Below are 24,609 nucleotides of genomic sequence, written 5' to 3'. Positions count from 1 at the left end.
AACATCTTTCCCAAACTACGTAGTGCACCTTTAAAGCAAAACACGACAATAAATAAAAACTGCAGTTTGTATTTTCACGCGGTGTGACATCGTCCCAGAGTTTAGAGTCTCTGCCACACTGGTATGGAGTTCTGTCTGGGAGCTACACCAGTGGAACAAACTGTGTAATATGAGTTTGGGTTGAGCTCCTGGCACTCCTCAGTGGTCTTCAGGCACAGGAAGCAGAACTCCACCTTACACCGGGGACATATCACGTTTTTACACTGATTTCTGTTATGCTCCATGAGCAAACCGCAGGTGGGACAGGCTCGGATGGAGGGGCAGCCATCGACCCCCTCCACGTCCTCGAAGGCGATATCAGAGCAGGTCCACAGCGTTTCCAGCGGGCACAGGCAGTCGTCGTTCTCACAGCGGTCTGGCCGAGGAGCCGGACCTCTCCATTCCTTCAAACACTGCCAGCAGAATACATAAGGCCTGTTGCTGTCAGCTGTGCAGGCTGTGCACTGAACACTCAGATCACTGAGATCACTTCTCACCACGCGAGACTTGCAACGAGGACACTGTGAAGAGAAGCCACACGGAGAATGACGATGTTCGCATGATTAATACCGTAAACTAGTGAATATGACTCCTGAAACTGATACTTACTGCTTTGACGTCCAGGTAACTCCTCGCAGCGTTGCTGAATATTTTCTTCTCAAACTCTTCCACCTCCTCAGGACTCAGTAGAGCCATTTTACAAACCACCTCGAAGGACCACTCAGCATCACAGTCAGGTAGTCCACACACAAATCCACACTCGCCCTTAGAAAACCAAAGATTAAATCTATTGAGCAAAAAAATTCTCCCTATTTATCTTAGAACCTATGAAGATAGATAGAAGAGAACACTTGATCATAACCATCATTAATACAAAGTAAATGTATAGTTCAGGAATGTAACTGTTAAGAAACAGCAACGAAATGGTTCATAAAAAAATCATGAAGTAATTATAATGATTAAAAACATCAGTTGAAACTCATCCAAATAATGCGCATGGATGAAGTGTTATGACCATTGATAAACTAATAAATAGTGAAATATTGCTTCTTAACGGTTAAGATATAAAGTCGTAATAAAAAGTTTAATAAACTATGAATCACAATCATTTGTTCTAATGGTTTGTCTTACCAAATATATATATATGACATATGACACATGTATATCAAAGGCCCAGGGGGGAAAAAACACTTTACTGCTCTGCATTTTGTCAGAATTAAATTTAGTCTCTTTAAATGTCTTCATGTGTCATCATGAAGGTGTAAACGTCACCTCGTCCAGCAGCCTGCGACACCAGGCGGTCAGAGACATCGGAGTGACGGCGTGACCGCAGCCGGGCATCTTCGCTCTCAGAGACTTGTAGTCGTCACACAAAACTGTGAAAAACCAACAAGAAAAAGTTGAGAAAAAGACGCGCAGCTGTGATTAAGGACTCCAAACTTCTTCTTTTTTTTTTTTTTTTTTTTAACAGAAGCCCTTATAGATATATATATGTTCAGCTCATGCTTCATAAGTGTCAAATTTGGCTACTTACAGTCTAATTGATCTTCTCCGTCCACGAATGTGAGCGTGGGGTCCTGCGGGTCGTAACACTTCTCCTGTCCGCTCGTCCCGCTGTCCTGGAAGCGCTCTCCATTCCTGTCGGCACCGCCCGCCTCCGCTTTGGACACATTTCTTCGCGGTTCATAAGCTTCATTAACATTTCGTCTCCGTTTGGTCGACAGCTCGCATCCCATCTTGGCTCACTTCTCATGTGAAACGAGACTGACCTCAGGCCTGCTCGGACCTGCTTGCCGTGAGGCGTTCGCGGTTGCCGCGAAGTCACGTGATTTGAAGTTGCGCGAAGGCAGGCGAGCCTTTTTTTTTTTTTTTTTTTTTTCCATCGTCTTCTTTTGCACAATCTGGCGTCGCTCACAGGATCATTTGCACCTGAGCACTCTCCTCACCGACAGGCAGAATGAGAGTCCAGCTGAAGGTCCACGGACCCAAAGGAGAGGAGAAGATCATCGACCTGTGCGACAGTGACCGGGAGCTGAGGAGGATGACGGTGACACAGCTGAGGGATAAAGTAGCTGGAGAGCTGAGGATAAGTACGTTTAACGTCTCCTTTCTTTATCGCCTAATATATCTTATTAAATGTACTTCACATATGACTTGACTTACTTGACGGGTTATGTCATTTCAAAATCATTCATCAATCGTTTTATATATGAATATGGCGTTTAAACAGCACCGATAAATAAATCAGAATTCATTTTTATGGTCAAAAGTCAAATAAAATATTGCATTATTATTATTATTATTATTATTATTATTATTATTATTATTATTATTATTATTATTATTAGGGAACAAAGTCCTGAACAAACATAAAATGATCAAATACAGTTCTTACTGATTTCCATCCAGTGAATGCTTTCATTCATTCATTTATTCATTTATCTATTTTTGCGTTTCTCCCCAGCTGAAGAGATCCGGTTAATCTTCAGAACCGACCCACTGGAGGAAACATCCCTGCTGTCCTCCTACGGCATCCGCCACATGTCCACCATCCACACAGTACTGAAGCTGCCGGGGGGCATCTGATGAGGACCAGAGGCAGGACACAGGCCCCGAAACACTGAGCTCTCCACAGGCTCTATGTTATGGTGGCAGAGACGAATAAAGCTGAACTGAAAAAAAAAAAAAAAAAAAAAGAAAAAGAAGAAATAAATTTAGAAAAATAAAACAATAAATAAAATGTATTTAACGTACAGATGTATTTCGTGTGTTCTTGTTAGCCTAAATGTAAAAAAATAAAAATAAAAAATGTAATATTATTATTGTTGTTGTTGTTGTTGTTGTTATTATTATTATTATTATTATTATTATTATTATTATTATTATTATTATTATTATTATTATTATTATTGCCAATATGTTAGGCTAATACCACTACTTTAAATACGTATATGGATATATTTTGCCCAGCAGTATATTTGTTGCTTCAGTGAATTTTACTCATAGGGAGAAATGTATCTGAGTTATGGTGAAATTGTCTTGTTTGTTTGTGTCGCATTATAAAACTCAAATATCCCAACATCCCTCACTCATTTTGAGCATTATTTCCACATGTGTCTATACTGTCGTAAGCTACGTCTTTTTGTTTATAATGTATAAATCTAAAAGGCTCAAACATAAGAGTCATTATGATTGTCAAGCAGCTGTTTTGTTTTGTTTTGTTTCGTTTCGTTTCTTTTGGGCTTCCTTGGGAAGAAGCTGGTGTGCCAAACGCACACTTTCATCATGACTGGGTGTGTCAGTGAAGAATGACGTGGGGATTTCTCGGAGCTGCAGGAGAAACGCTGACATGAAGTGTTCTGATCAGGGGGATAAAATACTGCGCGTACCTGAATGCAGCTGGACCACATTCTGCCAACAGGTAGACGAAACAAGAACACGGATGTGTTTATAATTTTCTGTAAATGGCTGGAATAAAAAAAAAACCTCAACCACAGGAATGTAACCCTTCTACATTCTGACTGTAGCGGGGAAAGAACCGAGTGGCATCACATTCTCGCTTGTCTTTCCAAGCTAGCTTTGCCAACACTGCGAAAATCAAATTAGAGAGCGGCTCTACTCTCAGACTACTTCAGTGTTGCTGTGCTTGGTTGTGTGCTGCTGCCGCTGTGCGAAGAGATCTCTGCAAAAACTCTACAGGGTAAGTTCGCTTTTTTTAAAGAAAAAAAAAATATATATATATATTCTTTATAAAATTAGAAGACATTTTATTAGTTACAAAATTAAAAATGTGCTGCTGCCGTCTTGCAGCTGGGCTTCTAAAAATAAATAAAATAGAATAAAAGGGACTGGCCTAGTAATCCTTGTAACTTCACTGTCAGGGCTTGTAGGCGGTGCGTTCAAGACACTGAAAGGAAATCACAGCTTCCATTTAACCTGACTGGTGACACTGATGGGCTGCAGTCAGTAAGTATTACCAGATTTTTCTCCATATTTCTTTACAACCTAAGTGTCCTGCTGTTTAAAAGTTATTCCAAGCTGCAATGCAGATATTTATTTTTTTGTTTTTTTGTTACGCTGTGATCTTGGGAACTGTCCTTCCTCACTTGGTTTAAAATTGTGAATATCATAAGACGTTTCATTGTATGGAGCGCATAATAAATATACCGGTATTGTGAGAGTGTACATCAGAATTATTCATGTAATTTCGTGTCAGTCAATTTAGTTTTCGAGGCCAACTGTTGAAATCACAATATACATGACTTGCAAAAGGTGTGGTGAAAAAAATGACTTTAAGGCAAATGTCACTGGCTGATGATGGAGCAGTAGCAGTACTACATGTAGCCAGCTGGGACAGATTCAAAGGTCCCTCATGTGATTTTGTGTTGCGGTTTACTGTTGCTGATATTCTGCATACTCCTGCCATCATTTGACACGTTTAAATGGAGATGGTGTTTGACCCTGTGTTTGTCTTTCTTTTAAGTGACTGAGCCACAGAAGGAGACATGCTATCATGGCCTGATTAATCAGGGAGCCACATGTTACCTCAACAGTGTCCTGCAAGTTCTCTTCATGACCACAGAGATCCACGACAGGTTTGAAACAGCTGCAACACAAGTATTGTCAAGTATTAACAGAACGTTAATTACTTTTTTACGTCTAGGCAAGGCCAAATGTGGCAGTGACGCAGTGGCTTACAGCAGATCAGTGGATCTATTATAAGCTTCGATGTGAGACTGGAAAGCCACAATCAAAAAAAAACAAAAATTTACTAAGTTAATATCATGCCGTGTTGAGGAAGACATGAAATTAGCACCAGAGACTTTAAACTAACCAGGAAACTGTTTTCTGGGGTAATATATCAAGTAAGAAGCATGGCAATTTTCTCATAAGCCTACGTACAATCAGACTTCATTTTGGAACCAGTGGAATCGCTCTCTGCTGGTCATCAGAAAGAATGCGCTCCGTCCATATATTATACACTCAATGAAAAGCTTATCAAAGCTGCTGCAGATGACACATTGACAAAAATACACATGCTGGTCACGTAATATCGTGTAATACAGTAAACTGCCCTCTTCACTAAAGGTTGGGTCCAGAATCACAGACCACAGATCAGGAGCTGAGACGCCTCTTTAACAAACTAAAAGAAAAAACATGTGGAACAGAAAACATCACAAAGACGCTAGAGATAAAAAATGGTAAGTTGGACAGGGATCAATAGAAAAAGACATTAAACAGCATCAAGATGGAAGGTCACAAAGCAGCTGTAGATTCACTGAAGTACACTGGATTAAATCTCATGAATCATTCTGCAGTTAATCAACAGCGTGATGCTGCTGAATGCCTGGAGTTGATTTTAAATAAGGTCAGCCCACGGGCCTCTGAGGTGAGCACAAAAAATCTACTATGTTATTTACATTATAAAAAATCAGAATGCTTTGTGATGATAGACCTTTTTATGCACAGGTTTTCCAAGGACAGCTGGCATACACAATAAAATGCTTCAAAGGCCACATCATCAATGAAGAGACAAATCCATTCTGGACTCTTCCACTGCCGCTGGAAGATACCCAAGACTCAACCTACAGTGTGGTGAGCAGACAAAGTTTAGAGTTCTCATTTACTGTTTTAATATCATGTGACCACGCTGATCCAATCTGCAACATTGCAACATTTGTTTTGTTCCACAGGAGAGCAGCTTTAAGAGGATTTTCCAGATGAAAACATACACTGGAGATAACAGGGTGTACTGTAATGACTGTGACGACCAGACAGACGCAACAAGTGTGAGTTTTGACCTCAAAATGAAAACACAAACTGAAGGGAGGTCAGTTTTTCTGCTGGAATACAATGAAAATGTCCTGTTAGTTTACAATACTGAGATAAAGGATACAACACACATGAGTGTCTTTGTTAGTTTCTGACCAATGTAGCTGTCATTTTTATGCTCAGCGTAGCAGCAAATGTACTGGGGATAGGATGTGCCTACATAGATGGCTTCACAATGCGTGTCCAGACTGCTTTCAATAATATTGAGCGTTTTTCTATGTGCACAGCAGTGTTACTGCAGCAAATATCGTTGCACATTCAAGCAGCATAACTAAAAGCTGTGGTTATAAACCTGACGGGACAAAGGAAGCTCTCCAGAGGAAACCAAACTTGCAGCTTCTGCGATGAATATTTTTTAGACAGCTCTGATGGAGCTTGGGATTTATCTGGGGGACAGCTGCTTTACTCCAAACAATTTTTCTATATGTATCGAAATTGTTTGTGTGATTTTGTATGTGTAGAAAAACACTAAACATTAGGTCACATAAGATCCTGAAAGATGGTGTTGGCAAGTTGGGAGATGTGAATGATCAATTGTATTGTATTGTAATTAATACATTCCTCATTAAAGATGAATTTCACCCACCTGCATCCAACTAGCTATTAATCAACCTTTTACACCATGCCCCTTACTTTGTACATACGTTAACTGCCTTTAAACTAGGAAAAGGGAGTTGGACACACCCTAAGCTCTCTTGCACCACTGACTTTAGACCATGCATAATAAATCCTTTAAACAGGGTGCATAGTCTTTAATAGCGTTTCTTGTGTTATTTAGGGATGTGTAATGGTGGACTCCCCTCAGATCTTGACTCTTCTCCTCAAGAGGTTTGACTTTGACTACAACACCATGACGCATTTCAAATCAGACCACTGTGTGGAAGTGCCACGTGAATTACAGTTGGAGGCAAGGAAAAGTCATTCTTATATATGATTTTTCATTTGAATGGTCTTAATTGCTTTGAAAATGTTTTCATGTACCTGACTGTGCTTTTCACTGTAGAACAAGACATACAAACTGTATGGGATGGTGGATCACATGGGCAGTCTAAGAGGTGGACACTACACAGCCACCGTCCTGTCTGACGAGGACAACACCTGGTATGAGTTTGATAATACTCGTGTCAGCGAGGTAAGGTTTTACTTAATCTGTTCCATTAGGATATTGCTTATTCAACACATACCAACAGAAAGAGCAAACCTTAAATTCATTTTTGTTGCCATTGTTTTTGTTGTTGTGTTTTTTGTTTTATGCTGCAGGTTAAAGAGCAGCCGTTTGCCGAAACCGGGCCTTACAAGTAGGTTTGATATAACTTGTTTGTTGTATTTTATCAGTAATAATATTTGACGACATATTAAAGCGGTTAAGTGTTCACTGTTTGCTATCACTTCGAAATTATTGTTCACCAGGTCCAGGACTGTCTATCTTCTCACGTACAGAGGTAGGACTATAAGAAAACACAGGTGTTCATTTAGGCCATCGTTGTAGCATTAACAGATTGTTGCTAAATATGTTTTGTCTCTTCAATTCAAAGCTGCTGAGTCACAGAAGTCCCCTGAGACCATCAAGCTGGATGATCAGGGACAAAACGATGTTGAGCCAAAGAGAAGTTCAGTAGAAAGCGATGCTGATGATGGACGTAAGGGACAAATAAGGCAGAACGACACAGATGAGGTTCAGGAGACAAGTGATGAGGCTGTAAACAGTCAGACTGGAGGAGAGGAGGGTACTGGAGAAACTGGAACGATTGTTTTGGATGATAAAGTTGTATCAGAGACTCAGCCTGAAAGGGAGCCCTCGGACAGAGAGAAGCTTAGAGAGGAGAAGGACGATACAGCAGGAGAGCCAGAGTGTGAAAAGTCTGGATCACATGATAAAGATGATGAGTCAGATGGAGAAACAAGTCACATCAGAGACATGAAAACTTACTGCGGAACAGCCAGTGAGGTGGAAGGTGGAAATGTAGATGTAGAGGCACAGGACAAGCTCAATGTAAATGTTGGAGAACCATCAAAAGACTCCTGTGAACAACATCTGGATGGAGAGACAAAGACAGAGAGGGAGGAAGCCACAGAGTGTCAGAAGCCTGTTGAGACACCTTCAGAGGATCAGACGGACGAGGTGGAAGAAGAACAGGGTGAAGATATTGTTCCTGCAGAACTGAAAGGAGACGAAGAACCAAACAGAAAAACTGACGATGAAGAAACCACACAGATGGGACATGGTGCAGAGGACGAGGGACAGATGAGAGAAGATAGGAAAGAAGAGAGACTTCAGGCTAGAGGAGAGGAGGGTGATGAAGAACATGTAGAGACTGACACATCAATTAATAATCATACAACAGTGAGTGAAGTGAAAAGTAGTGCAGATGAAGAGACCCGGGAAAGTGAAGCCAGAAATATACGAGAAAACAGCAAGTCTGAGGAGTTAAATGAAACTAGAGTTGGAGGTGCCTCTGTAAATGTTGTAGAACAGCCGAAAGACTCCAGTGAACAACATCTGGATGGAGAGACAAAGACAGAGAAGGAGGAAGAAAGAGGTAAAAAGAAGAACATGTCCTACTGTCTGCTACATTAAGAGAATCAGTGTGTGTCTATGGCAGCATACCAAACAACTACTTTGATTGTCTCCTTGTAATTAATGTTATACATTCAGGCACTTGATGCAAAAGTGCACTGATGACCTATATACAGTATACAAACAACACTCAAGTACCTATTTCACGTAAAACATTACATGGATGTATATATCGACATGTTTGACTTTCTCATGTTTTTCCTCCCTCCAAAGCCACAGAGTGCCAGAAGCCTGTTGAGACACCTTCAGAGGATCAGACGGACGAGGTGGAAGAAGAACAGGGTGAAGATATTGTTCCTGCAGAACTGAAAGGAGACGAACCAAACAGAAAAACTGACAATGAAGAAACCACACAGATGGGACATGGTGCAGAGGACGAGGGACAGATGAGAGAAGATGGGAAGGAAGAGAGACTTCAGGCTGGAGGAGAGGAGGGTGATGCGGAAAAAGTAGAGACCGGCACATCAATTAATGATCATACAACAGTGAGTGAAGTGAAAAGTAGCGCAGATGAAGAGACCCGGGAAAGTGAAGCCAGAAATATACGAGAAAACAGCAAGTCTGAGGAGTTAAATGAAACTAGAGCTGGAGGTGCCTCTGTAAATGTTGTAGAACAGCCGAAAGACTCCAGTGAACAACATCTGGATGGAGAGACAAAGACAGAGAAGGAGGAACAAAGAGGTACAAAGAAGAACACGTGTCCTTCTTTCTGCAACATTCATTGATAGAAAAGTGCGCATCTGCGGCGGCATGCAAAAATGACCAATTTTATTGGTTTTTAGTGATCACTTAATTAACTTATTACTTTTCCTCCACTTAAAAGCCACAGGCTGTCAAAAGCCTGTTGAGGCCACTTCTGAAGATGTGACAGAGGAGGTGAAAGAAGAACAGAGTGAAGATTAAGTGAGAGGAGACGAAGTGGAACACAAAAACTTCTACACTGTTAGATATGAGGCTTTAACTGCATTATTTTCCCTCGAACAAACTTGATTTTCGTCTTGCATCAAATTTTCAATTACTGCTCAAATCTCTGTTTTGTCTCAGGACACCGTTGAGTCTGCGCTCACACCTTCTCTTATCAGTTTCTCAAGGTCAGACACAAAGATAAACTCAGTGAGGTGGTTAATAACTGTCACTGTGCAGGAAACTGTTCAAATCAACACATTTTTTCCTCTTTCTCCTGTATTTTATGTGCTGTACACATACAATGACCAGCTGTCCCAATTAAAGTGATGAATTGATTGATTGATGCTCAGTTGTGCTTTTTATTTGCTGCCACATTAGCTTGTCAGTTTATTCTCTTAAAGATATAATATGTAACATTTCTGCATTAAAACGTCTAAAAGACGTCTGTCATACGTTTTGTTCATCTGTCCACTTACATTAGTCAAACATGTTCCCAGCAATGTTTGACCCCACAGAAATCCTGATTTTACTCAATACAACGGTGCGTTTTATTTAGTAGCCTGTCGCTATAGCTTCTTGGAGATCAGAGAGTGAGGAAGGAAGTTGGCTAAAGTGATTTGAGTGTAACGTGACTAAAACTGGAATTCATTATATTGTCTGTGAACATTTCTGCCTGGGAGACATTATCACATGGCGGCCATTTTCCTTTGGCCTCACGTTCAGGGTGAAAAAGCTCAAATGGCGCACAGCTGTGCACAAAGTAGCAAGGCATGTAAACGAAATCTGAGTAAAGTAAAAGAACATATTAGAAAACCCATTAGCTAAAGTTAGCATTCAACCGCTTCTTAGCTGTTTGTGTCTGATGTGTGTTTTCCTGTATGATGTTACGCTGAAATTGCAATGTTAACTAGGAAGTGGTTGGATGTTAATATTAGCTTTTGTCCAACAGACGCTAACGGGTAATCAAATAAGTTGTTTTACCTTGAAATACAGCCCACTGTCCCTCCACATTTGCATTATTCCTTGTAAAATAAACTTTAATGATTTGTCAGGTTCCCTATGTTTATAGACCTGCAGCAGGAGCATTGTGTAATTTGAGCTTCCAACCCTGAGTGCAGTGTCAGAAAATGGCTGTCATTGTCGTTTCACCACTTCCTGACAAGGGCTATTACAAATCTGGAGGGATATCTCAAGGTAAACAACTTTTTGATAGTCCGTTAGCGTCCGTCAGACAAAAGCTGACGTTAGCTTTCACCACTGACAAGCTAACGTTCAGTGAAATTATTATATTTTGGCTGATTTCTAAGTTTATATCATTAGAACACAACAGGCCTGCGACATTTGAGCTTCCTACCCCGATCACAAGAAGATGGCAGCTGTATATTACTTTACATTATAAAATAGAAATATTACTTCCAAGCAACATTACATATAAAACACGATTCTGTATGCATTTAAAGGTTGTAACTGATGAACACCCAAAGTTAAAAAGGTATCACATATGCAAATCTTCAGGACAAAGTTGACGAGAAGAAAATACTTTATTGTTCACCTTTCATGTATAAAATGCAGATATTTGTCTTTGCTTGCGTGCACAGAAAATGGAGTCCATTAATATTACCTCACATAAAAAAGAAACATTCAAACAGTACACAATAACACACTGACATAGCAACACAACAGAGGCTATATTGAGAAAAAAAACATCAAGTACTCTGAAAATACTGAAAAATGTAAAATGAACAAATACTGACATATCCAACATAAGCAGGATACACAGAGTTTTATATATTACACATATAAGTCACGACTACAGTTCAGATTTTTACTTTTTACAAATGGTTCATGTAAATGTGTGAGTGACAAACAACAAAACTGATTCACACACACACACACAAAAAAAAATGTACAAGTACAAATAAATATCTCAGAATCAGCTGTTTTGGAAAGCTGGGGAGGTTGAACTTTTGCCAGAGTGATAACGGTCACGATGGTTGGCATCATGAGGAACCTTTCCAACACAAGAACAAAGAGGGAACATAAATACCAACGACAACAACAACAAAAAAGGGACGTATTTTATTCTATGAGATTACGAGTTTCAATCACCAGACTAGGTCCTCTTCCACACAGGTATAGATCTCTGTCTGGGTGCTACACCAGCGGGGCAGAGAATGTATGCGTTGTCCTGCAGACAGTCCTTGTTCTTTTTCAGGCACACGAAGCAGAATTTCACCTTACACCGGGGACAGACCATGCTTTTACACTGTTTTTTGTTATGCTCCACCAGCATGCCACAGGTGGGACAGGCTCGGATGCAGGGACAGCTGTCGACCCCCTTCACGTCCTTGAAGACGATGTCCGGACAGTTTTTCAATATGTCCAAAGGATCTGGGCAGCCGTCATTGTCACAGCGGTCTGAGCGAGGAGCCCGACCTTTCCATTCCCTCAGACACTGCCAGCAGAACCTGTAAGTCCTTCTCTTGCTGACTGTGCACACCGAGCACTCTACATTCAGATTGGAGAGGTCATTTCTCACCACACGAGACTTGCAACCAGGACACTGTGAAGACAATGAAGAATGAGATGGGTTTTAACTTTAACTGTTGTCGGCGCATGCGCGGCGTCTTACTGTTGACAAGCAAATAAAAGCAGAGCACACTTACTTGTTTGATGTCCAAGAAGTTCTTCGCAGCGTTATGGAATATTTTCTTCTCAAATTCTTCCACTTCTTCCGGAGTCAGGAGAGCCATCTTAGAAACCTCGTCGAAGGACCACTCAGCCTCACAGTTACCGCACACAAATTCACACTTGCCCTTCAAATGAAAATCAGGGTGAAAAGGAAAATACTGAGCAAATTTAGCTCAAATCCAGCAGCTCCAACTATCGCCCTTATGGTTCGACGCTATCAACCGACATCAGAGTCAAGTGCAAAGTGCCCAGATATCAAGTTTTTGATTTAGCTAAACTCTAAATGAAACTTGTGCTCTGTAAGCTTAGTTCATCATGAAGGTGTGAACATCCTACCTCGTCATCCAGCAGCCTGAGACACCAGTCGGTCAGAGACATCGGAGTGACAACGTGACCACAGGACATCTTTGCTCTGAGGGACTTGTACTCATTACACAAAACTGTGACACAAACACAAGCCGTGGTTAAGGACTTAAAAATCAGTAGGGAAAATAACTCATCTTTGAATCAAAGCTCTTATTTGTATTTGTCCAGCTCATCTACTCACAGTCCATCTCATCTTCTCCATCTGCAAAGGTGAGCGTGGGGTCCTGAGGGTCATAACACTTCTCCTCGTAGGTTGTCCCGCTCCTGCTGTCCTCAGAGATCACGTTATGAGCGACGACGTTGGCTTGATGGGGCACAAAGTCACCTCCATGAGAGACATTGTCGTATATTTCATGTACAAAGTCGCCTCCCTGCGACACGTTCTCGTATAAGTCAGACACAAATTTGTCTCTGTAGGTCGAAACTTCAAATTCTTCGTAATCCGTGTGTGGTTCTCGAAGTTTAGGTCTAATCCTGACTTTTTGTTTGTGTTCTTTCCTCTTCCGTTTGACTGACAGTTTGCCTCCCATGTTGGCTCAGTGTGCTACACTCTAGTGTGGAGAGGAAAAAAATGACTGACAGTATGACTGCTCAACTTTAAAGGGATAGTCTGCCTGAGGTGTGCCCGATCTTTCTTTTGCTTTTTTTTTCCCGTGAAGTCACGTGATCTGAAGATGGTATGTGAGCGTTTGACTGGAAGAAAGAATGAGAAAAGAGAAAAGAATATTATCTCAGTGACAGACGCCAGAAGGCAGAATGTAATTCAATGAATGACAGGAAACAATAATGAAATACAGTGGTAATGGAGCAGATGGGAAGATGACAGTGTAAGGGAAGTTGTGGGTGTATATTTACAAGTTTGTTTTATAATTGTAACAACACTAGGCCTGCTGGTACCAATAGACGGCTGAAGGTACAGTAGATATTGTCAAAAAAAACAAACAAACAAAAAAAAACAATAGATTAAGAATTACATAGATTTTTAAAAGACACAAAATGATTATAATGGCAAAGTACATTTCTGTAAATCTTGAGGTAGTTTTCTTTTTTTTTTCATTTCTTTCTGTTCCTCATGTTAAGTTTGCACTCTGCTTGGTCGTGGTTGGAATATCATCATGTAAAACCTGTTTCTTTTCATTGTGTCGTGCAAAATAAAATTGCCTTGAAAGACTCTCAAGCCAGAATGTCTCAGAACCTGTTGGGGATGTTCGGTTCAGTCGATTCCTCAAAACTGCTGAGCTGAACATGAGCGTCACCACTCCTGCCAGTCAGGTGGTTTTTGTTTGTCTCTTCCTTGACAGCTATCTGGTGGATGGTTTTTCATAACTGGGTGTGTCAATCAAAATGTTTACCGGCACTCTCATCAGATCATCAGATGACGGTAAAGCATCTTCTGATGGGGTCATGTCCTCTGTATTTTTTTTTTATATATATATATATATATATATATATATATATATATATATATATAGTTAATGAAAGCTATTTCACTGTCAACGAGCAATGCAATGCTTTATAAACTACTTATTAGCAGTTGTGTACAGTAAAGATGCACTTGATGTTCCTAATAATAATAATAATAATAATAATAATAATAATAATAATAATAATAATGATAATAATAATAACAATAATAATAATATACTGTGTGGATCATTAATAAAGATTATTTGGATGAGTTGCAACTTGTGTTTTATATGTTTTATGAAGCATGTTGTTGTTTCTCAACAGTAAAATAACAATAAATGTAGCATGTGTTAATGGTGGTTATTATCACAAGTGTTGTTATTATAACAATTGATTTACGGCCCATTCAACTGTTTCTTTACAGTGGAATTGCTTAACTAAGTCGAATCAGGTACATATGGTGGTTATTATAAAGTGTTACCCACATCAGGAAGTTGTTTAATACAATATTAACAACGTGATCCTGTCAGAATGTGAGTCTGGCACTCGGTCACCGTTGTGTTTTGATGGGAAAACGCTGACCTGCAACTGAGCGTTTTTAATCAGTTACCGCACGTACCTGTATGCGGCAGGGCTGCATTCTGTCAGCAGGGAGATAAAACAAGAACACAGATGCGTTCTTGATTTCCTGTAACTGACTGGAATCACAGTAATGTAACTGGACTAGATTCTGGTGGTGGATGAAAAAAAGAAAGAAAAGAAAAGAAAAGAAGATGAGACATGCGGCATGAGCTCCTGCAGGGCGGGGCTACGCGGTGTATCCGGCACGGAGCTGTCACAACATGGTTCGTTGTCCAAGCGACAGAAGTTGTGATCGGGCTTTTCTGCAAAATGGAAAGGAAAAACCAAACAGGGTAACTCCAGATTCAAGATTTTTAATTACAGCTAAAGTAGCTTTAATCTTGTTCTTTTGAAGTGATTTGAATATACGTATTTGTTTTGAATCCTGAACTAGGTGAATTGTGTTTTCCTTATTTTCAGTAATTACTGTGAACAGGCATTGACCCGTTTGATTAAACTGGTGAACATCGCACGATTTATTATTGCACGCAATGCATGTGCTGGGTTTCACTCAGTGCATCATCTTAGGTAGGGCACAGACTCGAGTTCTGAGTTTTCCCAGTTGTTGTTGAAAGCATCATTCCGGTGGCATCGCTGTCGCAGATATTCCGTGAGTGGCATCGATCGACGGGTTCATTATCATGTCTTCTTGGGTTATTCTCAGTAATTTTACAATTGAGAGAAAAGTTCAGGCAGCAACTGGCAACAGAAAACTTTTTTTTTTTTTTTTTTTTTTCTGGATTGAAATATAAGATAGTTTAAAGTATAAGCAGGGAGAGTTTATAGGGTTGAATGTCACTTGATGAATTTGATCTCATATTAGACAAAAAAGATTAAAAATCTTCATCTAAAATTCAGACACATTCTGAACATCATCAGTGAATAATCCCTGTGGTGTCAAAAAGTTAGCGTGAGCAAGTGAGGGAACAGCGCCCCCTGTTGGGCTGGCCTGCACGTCATAAGGCCTGTGGAGGATTTGGGAGAAAGAGGTATTTAGCCATCAGGTTGGAGGAGAGGAAAATCAAACAAACAAACAAACAAAATTGAAAATGGTAACATGCACAGACGTGTGTGTCGTGTGACGATATATAAAAATGCTGATGATCTGGAGGACGTGCACGTGTAACACTTTTTTTTTTTTTTTTGTCTTCAGCCTGGAATCCATGAGGGAAGATGGTGACCTCCACGGTCGGACCAGCCACCGAGAGCAGAGGGGGAAAACCTTGCAGGCCGCTCGCTCTGCGGGCCAGTCAGACAACAAATCACGCGGCGCCACATTACATCATGTCAGAGGTGAGACATATGGCCACTGAAGGAACTGGCCACCTGGAGCAATCAGGTGGGCTGTTTGATAATTGGGGCGAATGCAAAACACAACATATGGACAATACATACATGACAGATGTAGAATTTTTTGAACATTCTCCATATTCCTGCTATAATCAGACATGTGTGAGTGAGCGCAGACGGTGTACTGATGGGCGTTTCTCTTTCTTTCAAGTGCCTCAGCAGCAGAAACCTCATCATGGCCTGATCAACCAGGGAGCCACATGTTACCTCAACAGTGTCCTGCAGGTTCTCTTCATGACCACTGAGATCCACCACAGGTTTGAAACTGCAGTTTTCTAAGTGGCAAAAACTCTTTCAAAAAGTACTGTCAAGTATAAGGCGTCAGATATTTCAATCACAGCATCAAGCTGCATCGGTTTCAAAATTTCTTCTTCCTCTTCTTTCTTCTTCTTCTGTCAAATGACACTCCAACGTTGGTGTTGTCACTGTTGGTGTTCTCCGATAAACCTCCCTCTTCCCAAAGGTTGGAACCAAAAATTCTCTTCCCAGATCAGGAGCTGCTTAAAATCTTCGGACATCTGAAAAAAACAACATGTGAAACCACAGGACTCACTGTCTCTTTGAAAATTGAAAATGGTAAGCAGGGATGATCAGCAACACATTGCACACGAACGGAGGTGGCGTGGCAGCTGTTTTAGTGGAATTAGTGTTCTGGATTAAATCGCATCAATCACTCTGCAGTCTATCAACAGTGGGATGCTGCTGAATGCCTGGAGATGATTTTACGCAAGATCAGCCCTCGGGCCTCTGAGGTGAGCGCTCATAATATCTACGGTGTCATTTACAGGGGGACAAATCAGAATGCTTTGTGACGACTGACATTTTCATGCACAGGTTTTCCAGGGACAGCTGACATACACAATAAAATGCCCCGAGGGCCACACCATCAATGAAGAGACGAATCCGTTCTGGACTCTTCCGCTGTCACTGAGAGATACCCAAGATTCAATCTTCAGCGTGGTGAGCAGACAAATCTCAGCATTTTGTAGATTGAGATTTCAGTACGGTGAGTTATTGTGAATTGGTGGTAAAGTTGATGGTAAACGTTATGCCGATAAAGTTAAAAGCAAGCAACATATAGGTGATTATTGATATTGATGATTTGTTTTGTATTTTTTTTTTTGTTGTGTTATTTTTTCATCTTTGAAAAACATTACTGCCCCTAAATTAGAAGAAAAAATGCTGTTAGTAGTAGTAAGTTAGTAACACATTTCGAATAAGACTGTGAAGTGTTTAGTGGAAGCAACTGTAAAAAAGAAGGCAGCAGAACATCTGTAACTAAATTAACGTATAAACTGCTTATCAATCATTTGAACTGCCTAGCCTACTTATTGTGGTACAATCTCAGAACCTGATGGTAAGTTTTGCAGTGATGGTAAGTAAGTAAATGAACGTTTGTGTTTTTCCAGGAAAGAGGCTTTCAAAGGGTTTTCCAGACCAAAACGTTCAGCGGCGACAACGTGGTGTACTGCAACGAATGTGAAAGGAAAACAGAGGCGACAAGTGTGAGTAGTCAGACATGCTAACAGGAAGTTAAGAGGAGAGATTTTACATGTTCGTCTACAAAAAACGGTCTGTGGTGTTCGATGATCGTTCTCGCGTCGTTTAGGGATGCGAGATGACGGAGCACCCTCAGATCTTGATTCTGCTCCTCAAGAGATTCGACTTTGACTACAGCACCATGTCACACGTCAAATCTGACCGCTGTGTGGAAGTGCCAAGCGTGCTGAAGACACAGGCAAGAGGAAGTTACTTTGGGTTGCCGGGGGTTGGCTTTGAAATGGTTCCCCTGTTGCTGACCGTGTCCTTCATCGCAGAAAAAGACGTACAAACTGTATGGGATGGTGAATCACGTGGGCGGACTGAGCGGCGGACACTACACAGCCACCGTCCTGTCCAAGAAGGACAAATCCTGGTATGAGTTTGATGACGCTCAAGTCAGAAAGGTGAGCGATGATTGAACTCGTCCATTGGTGACTCAGAACCTGAATGACGCATTTTGATGTGATGAAATGTGCTTGTCAATGGTGCAGGCTGGAGGACAACCGTCTGCTAACAAGATTTACAAGTATGTTGTCTATCACATCCGTAAATAATTGGGATTTCTGCTTCTTGATGACTGAATGCTGTTCACTTTTTGTAACTCTAAAATTGATTGCTCATCAGCTCCAGCATTGCATATCTCCTGGCGTACAGAGGGAAGGACAAAGGTAAGGCAACATTTGATTTATTTGTTTATCATTTCGTTATTAACAGATTGTTACTGACTACGTACATTTCCTGCACTTGAAGGCCTCTATATCTAAGATACCCTGCAAGAAAGGAAGCATGAAAGAAGTTAAAGAAAGTTACAGACAAATTAGTTGTTAAAATAAGCTTAGACAAAGTTTTTTTGTCTTCAGGGGGACGTTCAAGCGGAAAGAAGATCAAAGAAAGATTGAAAATAAAGAGACCCGAGAAGAAGAAGCAAAAAGGTAATGCAGATTATTGCAGGGCACTTGGTGGATGGAGAACAAAAAATAAAAAGAGAAGAAGAATTGGGTTATTTCAAGCAGCCACAACAGATGTAAGGGTGCCAGGGGGCACATCACAAAAATTTGATTGTTCGACATCGATTCGGGCATCGTCATATTGTTAATTTTGTCGTCTTCCTTACTCTTCAAAGCCCAAAAGTCTCCGAAGTCCAAAGAGACCATGGCAGAAGATGTGGCAGGCAGGGTGGAGGAACAAGAGGGTGAGGTTATCGGGCCAGAAGAACAGAGAGAAGACGAAGACCAGCAAGAAGATGAAGAACAGAAAGAACATGAAGGCGAGGAACATCAAGAAGACGGAGAACAGAAAGAAGATGAAGAACTTGAAGGAAACGGCAGCGGACGAAACAGCGATGATGAAGAAACCACACAGCTCGGGCGCCATGAAGAGGATGACGGACAGATGAGAAAGGAAAGGGAGGAAGAGAGACTCCAGGATGGAGGAGATGAAGGTGAGCAAATGAAATCAGTAACTGTAAATGAAGGCAGCCATATAAAATACACTTACAAAAGAATACAAAGGTCTATTTTGTCCGAGGCTAAACTAATCCGGAGTATACGCTGCGCTGACATGTCTTATTCTTAATGGCAGTGATACTGATCATCACTGAATGTTTAACTTTTCCTCCACTTCCTAGTCGCAGAAAATCGAAAGCCTGCCGTGACCCGTTCAGACGATCTGCCAGACACGGAAACGACAGCCCTCTAAAAGAACTGAAAGGAGACGAAGCAGAGAAGTAGGAGAAAAAGTCACTGGTGATGAAGAAGAACACGGATTGTAAAACTCATTCAACTGAGGAACGGGAGCGAATAGATTGACAAAAGAGAGATTTTGCCATCGAGTTTGACCCGAGTTCTCATTAGTTTTTGTTTTTTTAATTATTATTGTTATTATTCAATAACACATTTCTGAAAGTGTAAATGACGCCATGTTTTCTATCCAATCACAGGAGAATTCTCCTCGATCCAGCCAGAATACGTCCAAGATCATGAGAACACAACTTTAGTCTATAACACAAATCTTAATAAAGGTGCACTTTGTAGTTTTGGGGACGACAGATTAATCTGGAGAGAAAGTTCTTGATTGACTGTTTTTCGAGCTTCTAACACTTCTAACGCACTAATACTTTACTTCATATTTAACCCAACCTTAACCTTATTTTCCTCTGAGATCAGCTTGTTTATTCACTTATGGGAAAAAAATGAATATTTCTGAGTTTGTGTCACTGCCTCATTGATACTGTAAATATTAAAAGTTAGAGTTTGAATTTCTTCTCCAAAACGACATAGTGCCCCTTTAATATAAGTAAAAGGACCAGTCCGTCCAACTTTAACACTTAACTGTATCCTATACAGGTGCAGAAAAGCAAATCGCTCCGCTTTTCAACCACTAGATATTAAAATAAACAAGAACATAACTGGTGTATGAATTGGTTGACCATCATGTGTACAGTTGTCTGAATTTTCTATGTTCAGTTTGAAATAAAAACCTGAAACAAACGGCTGTCATATTGTACATTACGTAACTGTCATAAAATCAATCAACTACACCTGAACAAAATGAAAAGAACAGTTGTAGAAAACATAATGCTTTTTATTTTATTAGTCATTTCAACTCCTTTTACTTACCTATCATATTCATTCGTCTGGGATGAAAAGTATAACACATTTTCTTGTACAATATCATTAACGTGCAGCAGCATACTGAAGTTCCCAATACAGTTTGACTTTAATACTTATCTGTTTTTTCATCCTTTGCTGTCTTCTTAACTCTACAGTACAAGTGAAGCAGGGTAGCTTAATAAGAGCTACACATTGTTATACTTCCTGGATTGACTTTGGTAACAACATTAGGACCTGTTCACCCCGAACAGAGCTAAGATACAAACCAAAAGTATACATTTATAAACAAAGGATTTGTAAAAAGAAAAAAAAAAGCATAGGCTGAAACAAAGTGACAGTGATTGATTTAATAAAGACATTATGGATATTGCAATGACAGTGTACTGTGAGATAACACTGAAGAAGTTGAGGCGAAATGACAAGAAATTCATGATGCAAATGGTTCAGCTGTGCTGAGAGGGAAGAAATTCTCATGTTGTCATGTTGTTCCAAATGTTGTCAGAAACGTGCAAAAAGCATCTTCGGCTCTTCAGTGTTACTGAAAGCTTGTGTGAGGTAAAATTCCTTACTAAGTGGTAACAGCTGTGATGATCGGCATCATGAAGAACACGTTAAACGACAAAGAGTTGAATATTTTCAGGTGACAGTATCCAATCAACAGACTATGTCCTCTTCCACACAGGTATAGATTTCTGTCTGGGTGCCACACCAGCGGGGCAGAGACTGTACGCGTTTTGCTGCAGACAGCCCTTGTTCTTTTTCAGGCACACGAAGCAGAATTTCACCTTACACCGGGGACACACCATGCTTTTACACTGTTTTTTGTTATGCTCCACCAGCATGCCACAGGTGGGACATGCTCGGATGGAGGGACAGCCGTTGATGCCCTTCACGCTCTCGAAGACGATGTCCGGACAGTTTTTCAATGTCTCCAAAGGATCTGGGCAGCCGTCATTGTCACAGCGGTCTGAGCGAGGAGCCCGACCTTTCCATTCCTTCAAACACCGCCAGCAGAACCTATAAGTCCTTCTCTTGCTGGCTGTGCACACCGAGCACTCTACATTCAGATTGGAGAGGTCATTTCTCACCACACGAGACTTGCAACCAGGACACTGTGAAGAAAAGTCACGTGGAAAATGAGCGAGATGTTTCCAAATTCACTATTGTAGTCACATGCACAACTACTTATTGTTAACAAGGACAATTTAATCCTAAAAGCAGAGCACACTGACTTGTTTGATGTCCAAGAAATTCTTTGCAGCGTTACTGAATATTTTCTTCTCAAATTCTTCCACTTCTTCCGGAGTCAGGAGAGCCATCTTAGAAACCTCGTCGAAGGACCACTCAACATTACAGTTAGTCTGGCCACACACAAATTCAGACTTGCCCTTTAAAAGACAATCGAAGAAAAACATTTAGAGGGCACTGTGTAGTATCTGAATTTTTATATTTACAAGATCAATGAGGTAGTGATACAAACCCAGAAATATTTATTTTTTTCTGTCGCTAAATAAACGAGCGGTTCTCAGAGGAAAATTAGGTCCCAGAACACTGTCTGAAGCTTGAGAGGTGGCAGGGTCCGCCACATATAAACAAAGCAAAACAGTGTGAAATGCTGTTGTCCCTTTAAAGTTCATTTGTTTACTCAGTTTATCCAGTCTTGAAAATAAAGAGAGTTTATTTATTTAGATTGTTTTTCTTCCCAAAAACTACATAGTGCACCTTTAAATGTGGGTGTCAAAACACAGTGAGCAAATTTTAAATGGCTTTAAATGACTGCCAACTGTTGCTTTTTTTCTTTTATATTCAAAAAATGTGTTTTACAATATAACCAGAACTGGATGACTTGCAACTCATGTTTTTACAATTACTTAATAAATGTTTTTTAACAAATAAGATAACTACAAATGTGCCATTTATTAATGGTGATTATCATTATAGGGTGTTATAAAGTTATTTTTAGCAAATAAATAAGTTTAAAACATTTAACACAATTAGCCATCTTTATTGGAATTTGAGTCCAGTTTTCATAGATATTATTTCCTAAGTGATTGACATGCATGTCAAAATGCAGAGAAATGCACCGTTGTATACTACAGTCTTCAGGAGGACATCAGCATGTCTAATAGTCCTGTCTACGGCCCGGATGGAATTAAAGTTATTATTACACTGAAGCAATGAAAGAATTCGCCAACGCGTCTGTAAGTGTCACGACGAAATCTGAACGCCGCACCTCGTCCAGCAGCCTGCGACAGTGATCCGTCAGAGACATCGGAGTGACGGCGTGGCCGCAGCCCGGCATCTTCGCTCGGCGAGACTTGTAGCCGATATACAAAACTGTGAGACACACAAGAAAAAAGATGCAGCTGTAAGTACAGGTGTGTACAACAAAAAACAAACAATCATAGCCATAATAAATGAATAGACGAATGGAATGTGAAATGGCACTTACAGTCTAATACATCTTCTCCGTCTACAAATGTAAGCGTGCGGTCCTTTGGGTCGTAGCACTTCTCCCCTGAGGTTGGCTTCGTCCCGACATTTCCTCTCTGTCTCCTCTCCTTGCGTTTGGACAGTCTGCCTCCCATGTCGACTCCCCGCTGCTTGACCTCTCATGTGAAACGCCGTCTGACGACTGCCCTGCCTTATCACCCAGAGGCTGCGAGGCGTTCGCGGTTTCCCCCTGGAGTCATGTGATTTGGAGTTTCGTTTGACTTTAAGGTTATTTGGAACTCACACGGGTGAGGAGCGCACACAGAGTCGAGGGGCGGTCGTGGTCGCAGTGAACGGGCTCGGTGGCAAAATGAGAATCCAGCTGAAGGTGCAGTCACCCACGGGACAGGAGAGGATCGTCGGCCTGTGCGACAGCGAGGCGCAGCTGAGGAAGATCACCGTGATGCAGCTGAAAGACAAACTGACCCAGGAACTAATGATAAGTACGTCTATCTTCCCTCTTCTTTTAACAGTGTGCTTTACACCTCAGTTCTTTGGATCAAGAGTACAGAAACTCTCTCTGTCATTAGAATTAAAGGCGCACTATGTTGTTTTGTAGAAGAAATCCAAATTTCAAAATATCATTGAGGTGTTAATACAAACTCAGAAAATATTTATTGTTTTCCGTAACAGAATAAGGAAGCTGAAAACAATGTCCCAGAACGGTGTTCGAAGCTAGAAAGGTGGCAGGGTCCGCCACATTATAAACTGTGTTTTCCTTTAAGGTCAGTTTGTTCACTCAGTTGATTCAGTCGCGACACCAAAGAGAGGTTGTTTATTCAGTCTGGCGAGGCATAAAAACATCAGTCGGTGGAGATATTTCTCTTCTGATTACAATTTCTTCCCTTAAACTACGTATTGCACCTTTAAATGGAATTTTGTGCAGATCTCCAGATGCAAACGTGATAAACATGGGGTTCCAAAAAAAACTAATTTATTAGTTGATGGAACACTGTAAAGATGGTGTGGAGTTAATTATGTTCTGTATCTTCTCTGCAGTCCCTCCTCAGAGGAGTAAAAATGTATGTTTACGGTAAACAAGCCATGAGTTAACACTGTCGTATTCCTCCTCAGAGGAAGACATCCGGATAATCTTCAGGACCAGGTTCCTGGAGGACACATCCCTGCTGTCGTCCTACGGCATCCAGCACATGTCCACCATCCAAACTGTGCTGAGGTTAAAAGGAGGCCTCTGACGTGGACCGGACGCAGGAGGAAAACAACCCACAGACTCTGGACACTGGTCGCTGTTAGACCAATAATGTCACACATTATGAGATATAAAGGAAAATAACTGAACTGTTAAAACACATGACATGTTATCGAACTTAAAGGTGTTCTCATATCACAGCTCGGTGTCTCTAAACGGTTGACTGTGTGTTCAGAGGGGTACCATGTTGTTTTGGGGAGAGATCGATCTTGATTGACCGATTTTTGTTTAAAGGACAACGCTCATAATGCTTTACTTTGTTTATGCATGGCGGACCCCGCCACGCTTCTAGCATCAAACAGTGCTCTTTTTTTACCTCTGAGAACAGCTTGCTTAGTTATGGGAAACATTTACATTTCTGAGGTTGTATTATTACCTCTTTAGTGCTGTAAGAAATAGAATTCTTAGTTTTGATTTCCTCCGCATAGTGCCCCGTTAACCATGATTTGGAACTGAGCAGACTGCATCAAATATCCTTCTAACTTTACCAGACTGGTCATTAAATGTGATTAAAGTAGCTTTTTATTTCTGCATAATCCAAATAGCCAGGCCACAAAACAGACTACTGAGTTGCGTGACCTAGATGCTTATCATGACGCACCTCCTGGCAGGTGGACAGCTTCTTTTAAAACCAGTTTTGAAAAAAGAATAAAAAGAAAACTCCCTCAGCTCTTTGTCACCCATAACAAGACAATAATAAATAATTTAAAAAAATACGGTAAATATCTGAAATTGATTGCCTTTAGACTTGAGAAGGTTACATTTGCTTGCCTGTTGGCTCAGGACCTAAGGTGAAAAGGTTGTTGCGTAATCACTTCAGTTGCTGGATTTGTCATCAGTGAAGACAGACAATCAGACAAATATTGCATGTGTGCTGTGAGCGTTAATAAAGCTTGTGTGCTATGTTGAAGAGATGTCAATACGGCATGTGGATAAAAAAGGCATGCAGCAAATGCGGTGCT

At 40.7% G+C, this 24,609-nt stretch overlaps 7 protein-coding genes across 7 annotated transcripts in view; 3 read left to right on the top strand and 4 right to left on the bottom strand.

The window, feature by feature from the left end:
• Nucleotides 1-24,609, bottom strand: part of LOC119027675 — a 125,810-nt gene that overhangs the window by 52,413 nt on the left and 48,788 nt on the right. The gene's annotated exons all lie outside the window — the stretch shown is intronic.
• On the bottom strand, nt 14-1,910 carry LOC119027687 (probable E3 ubiquitin-protein ligase ARI8). Its single transcript, XM_037113102.1, has 4 exons — nt 1,574-1,910; nt 1,312-1,415; nt 649-804; nt 14-560 (listed from the first exon to the last, which is right to left on the bottom strand). The coding sequence occupies exons 1-4, from the start codon at nt 1,773-1,775 to the stop codon at nt 102-104; spliced, it is 921 nt and encodes a 306-aa protein (XP_036968997.1). The 5' UTR covers nt 1,776-1,910; the 3' UTR covers nt 14-101.
• LOC119027679 (ubiquitin carboxyl-terminal hydrolase 36-like) lies at nt 668-9,678 on the top strand. Its single transcript, XM_037113090.1, has 16 exons — nt 668-776; nt 3,295-3,460; nt 3,613-3,739; nt 3,921-4,005; nt 4,523-4,634; nt 5,128-5,240; nt 5,358-5,428; nt 5,509-5,634; nt 5,733-5,828; nt 6,650-6,778; nt 6,875-7,003; nt 7,132-7,169; nt 7,282-7,313; nt 7,407-8,411; nt 8,663-9,130; nt 9,273-9,678. Coding segments are annotated over exons 4-16 (2,400 nt in total). The 5' UTR covers nt 668-776; nt 3,295-3,460; nt 3,613-3,739; nt 3,921-4,004; the 3' UTR covers nt 9,353-9,678.
• LOC119027686 (probable E3 ubiquitin-protein ligase ARI5) lies at nt 11,400-12,957 on the bottom strand. Its single transcript, XM_037113101.1, has 4 exons — nt 12,594-12,957; nt 12,383-12,486; nt 12,022-12,171; nt 11,400-11,918 (listed from the first exon to the last, which is right to left on the bottom strand). The coding sequence occupies exons 1-4, from the start codon at nt 12,940-12,942 to the stop codon at nt 11,469-11,471; spliced, it is 1,053 nt and encodes a 350-aa protein (XP_036968996.1). The 5' UTR covers nt 12,943-12,957; the 3' UTR covers nt 11,400-11,468.
• LOC119027676 (ubiquitin carboxyl-terminal hydrolase 17-like protein D) overlaps nt 14,585-24,609 on the top strand; it is an 85,779-nt gene continuing 75,754 nt past the window's right edge. Inside the window, exons 1-7 of the mRNA XM_037113081.1 lie at nt 14,585-14,733; nt 15,594-15,733; nt 15,942-16,047; nt 16,254-16,366; nt 16,472-16,542; nt 16,625-16,750; nt 17,200-17,295. Coding sequence (XP_036968976.1) covers nt 14,600-14,733; nt 15,594-15,733; nt 15,942-16,047; nt 16,254-16,366; nt 16,472-16,542; nt 16,625-16,750; nt 17,200-17,295 — 786 coding nt within the window. The 5' untranslated portion in view covers nt 14,585-14,599. The remainder of the gene's footprint in view (nt 14,734-15,593; nt 15,734-15,941; nt 16,048-16,253; nt 16,367-16,471; nt 16,543-16,624; nt 16,751-17,199; nt 17,296-24,609) is intronic.
• Nucleotides 17,538-19,791, top strand: LOC119027698 (cilia- and flagella-associated protein 251-like). The gene is made up of 6 exons (XM_037113119.1): nt 17,538-17,736; nt 17,824-17,858; nt 17,957-18,000; nt 18,193-18,264; nt 18,456-18,773; nt 18,960-19,791. The coding sequence occupies exons 1-6, from the start codon at nt 17,632-17,634 to the stop codon at nt 19,028-19,030; spliced, it is 645 nt and encodes a 214-aa protein (XP_036969014.1). The 5' UTR covers nt 17,538-17,631; the 3' UTR covers nt 19,031-19,791.
• LOC119027691 (probable E3 ubiquitin-protein ligase RNF144A-A) lies at nt 19,935-22,565 on the bottom strand. The gene is made up of 4 exons (XM_037113106.1): nt 22,397-22,565; nt 22,178-22,281; nt 21,177-21,332; nt 19,935-21,056 (listed from the first exon to the last, which is right to left on the bottom strand). Exons 1-4 carry the CDS (start codon nt 22,530-22,532, stop codon nt 20,607-20,609), a joined length of 846 nt encoding a protein of 281 aa, XP_036969001.1. The 5' UTR covers nt 22,533-22,565; the 3' UTR covers nt 19,935-20,606.

Source organism: Acanthopagrus latus, chromosome 10 (genome assembly GCF_904848185.1).
Source record: "Acanthopagrus latus isolate v.2019 chromosome 10, fAcaLat1.1, whole genome shotgun sequence".
Lineage (NCBI taxonomy): Eukaryota > Metazoa > Chordata > Actinopteri > Spariformes > Sparidae > Acanthopagrus > Acanthopagrus latus.
Note: the sequence above shows the minus strand (reverse complement) of the source record. Positions and strands in the feature narration are given on the sequence as shown.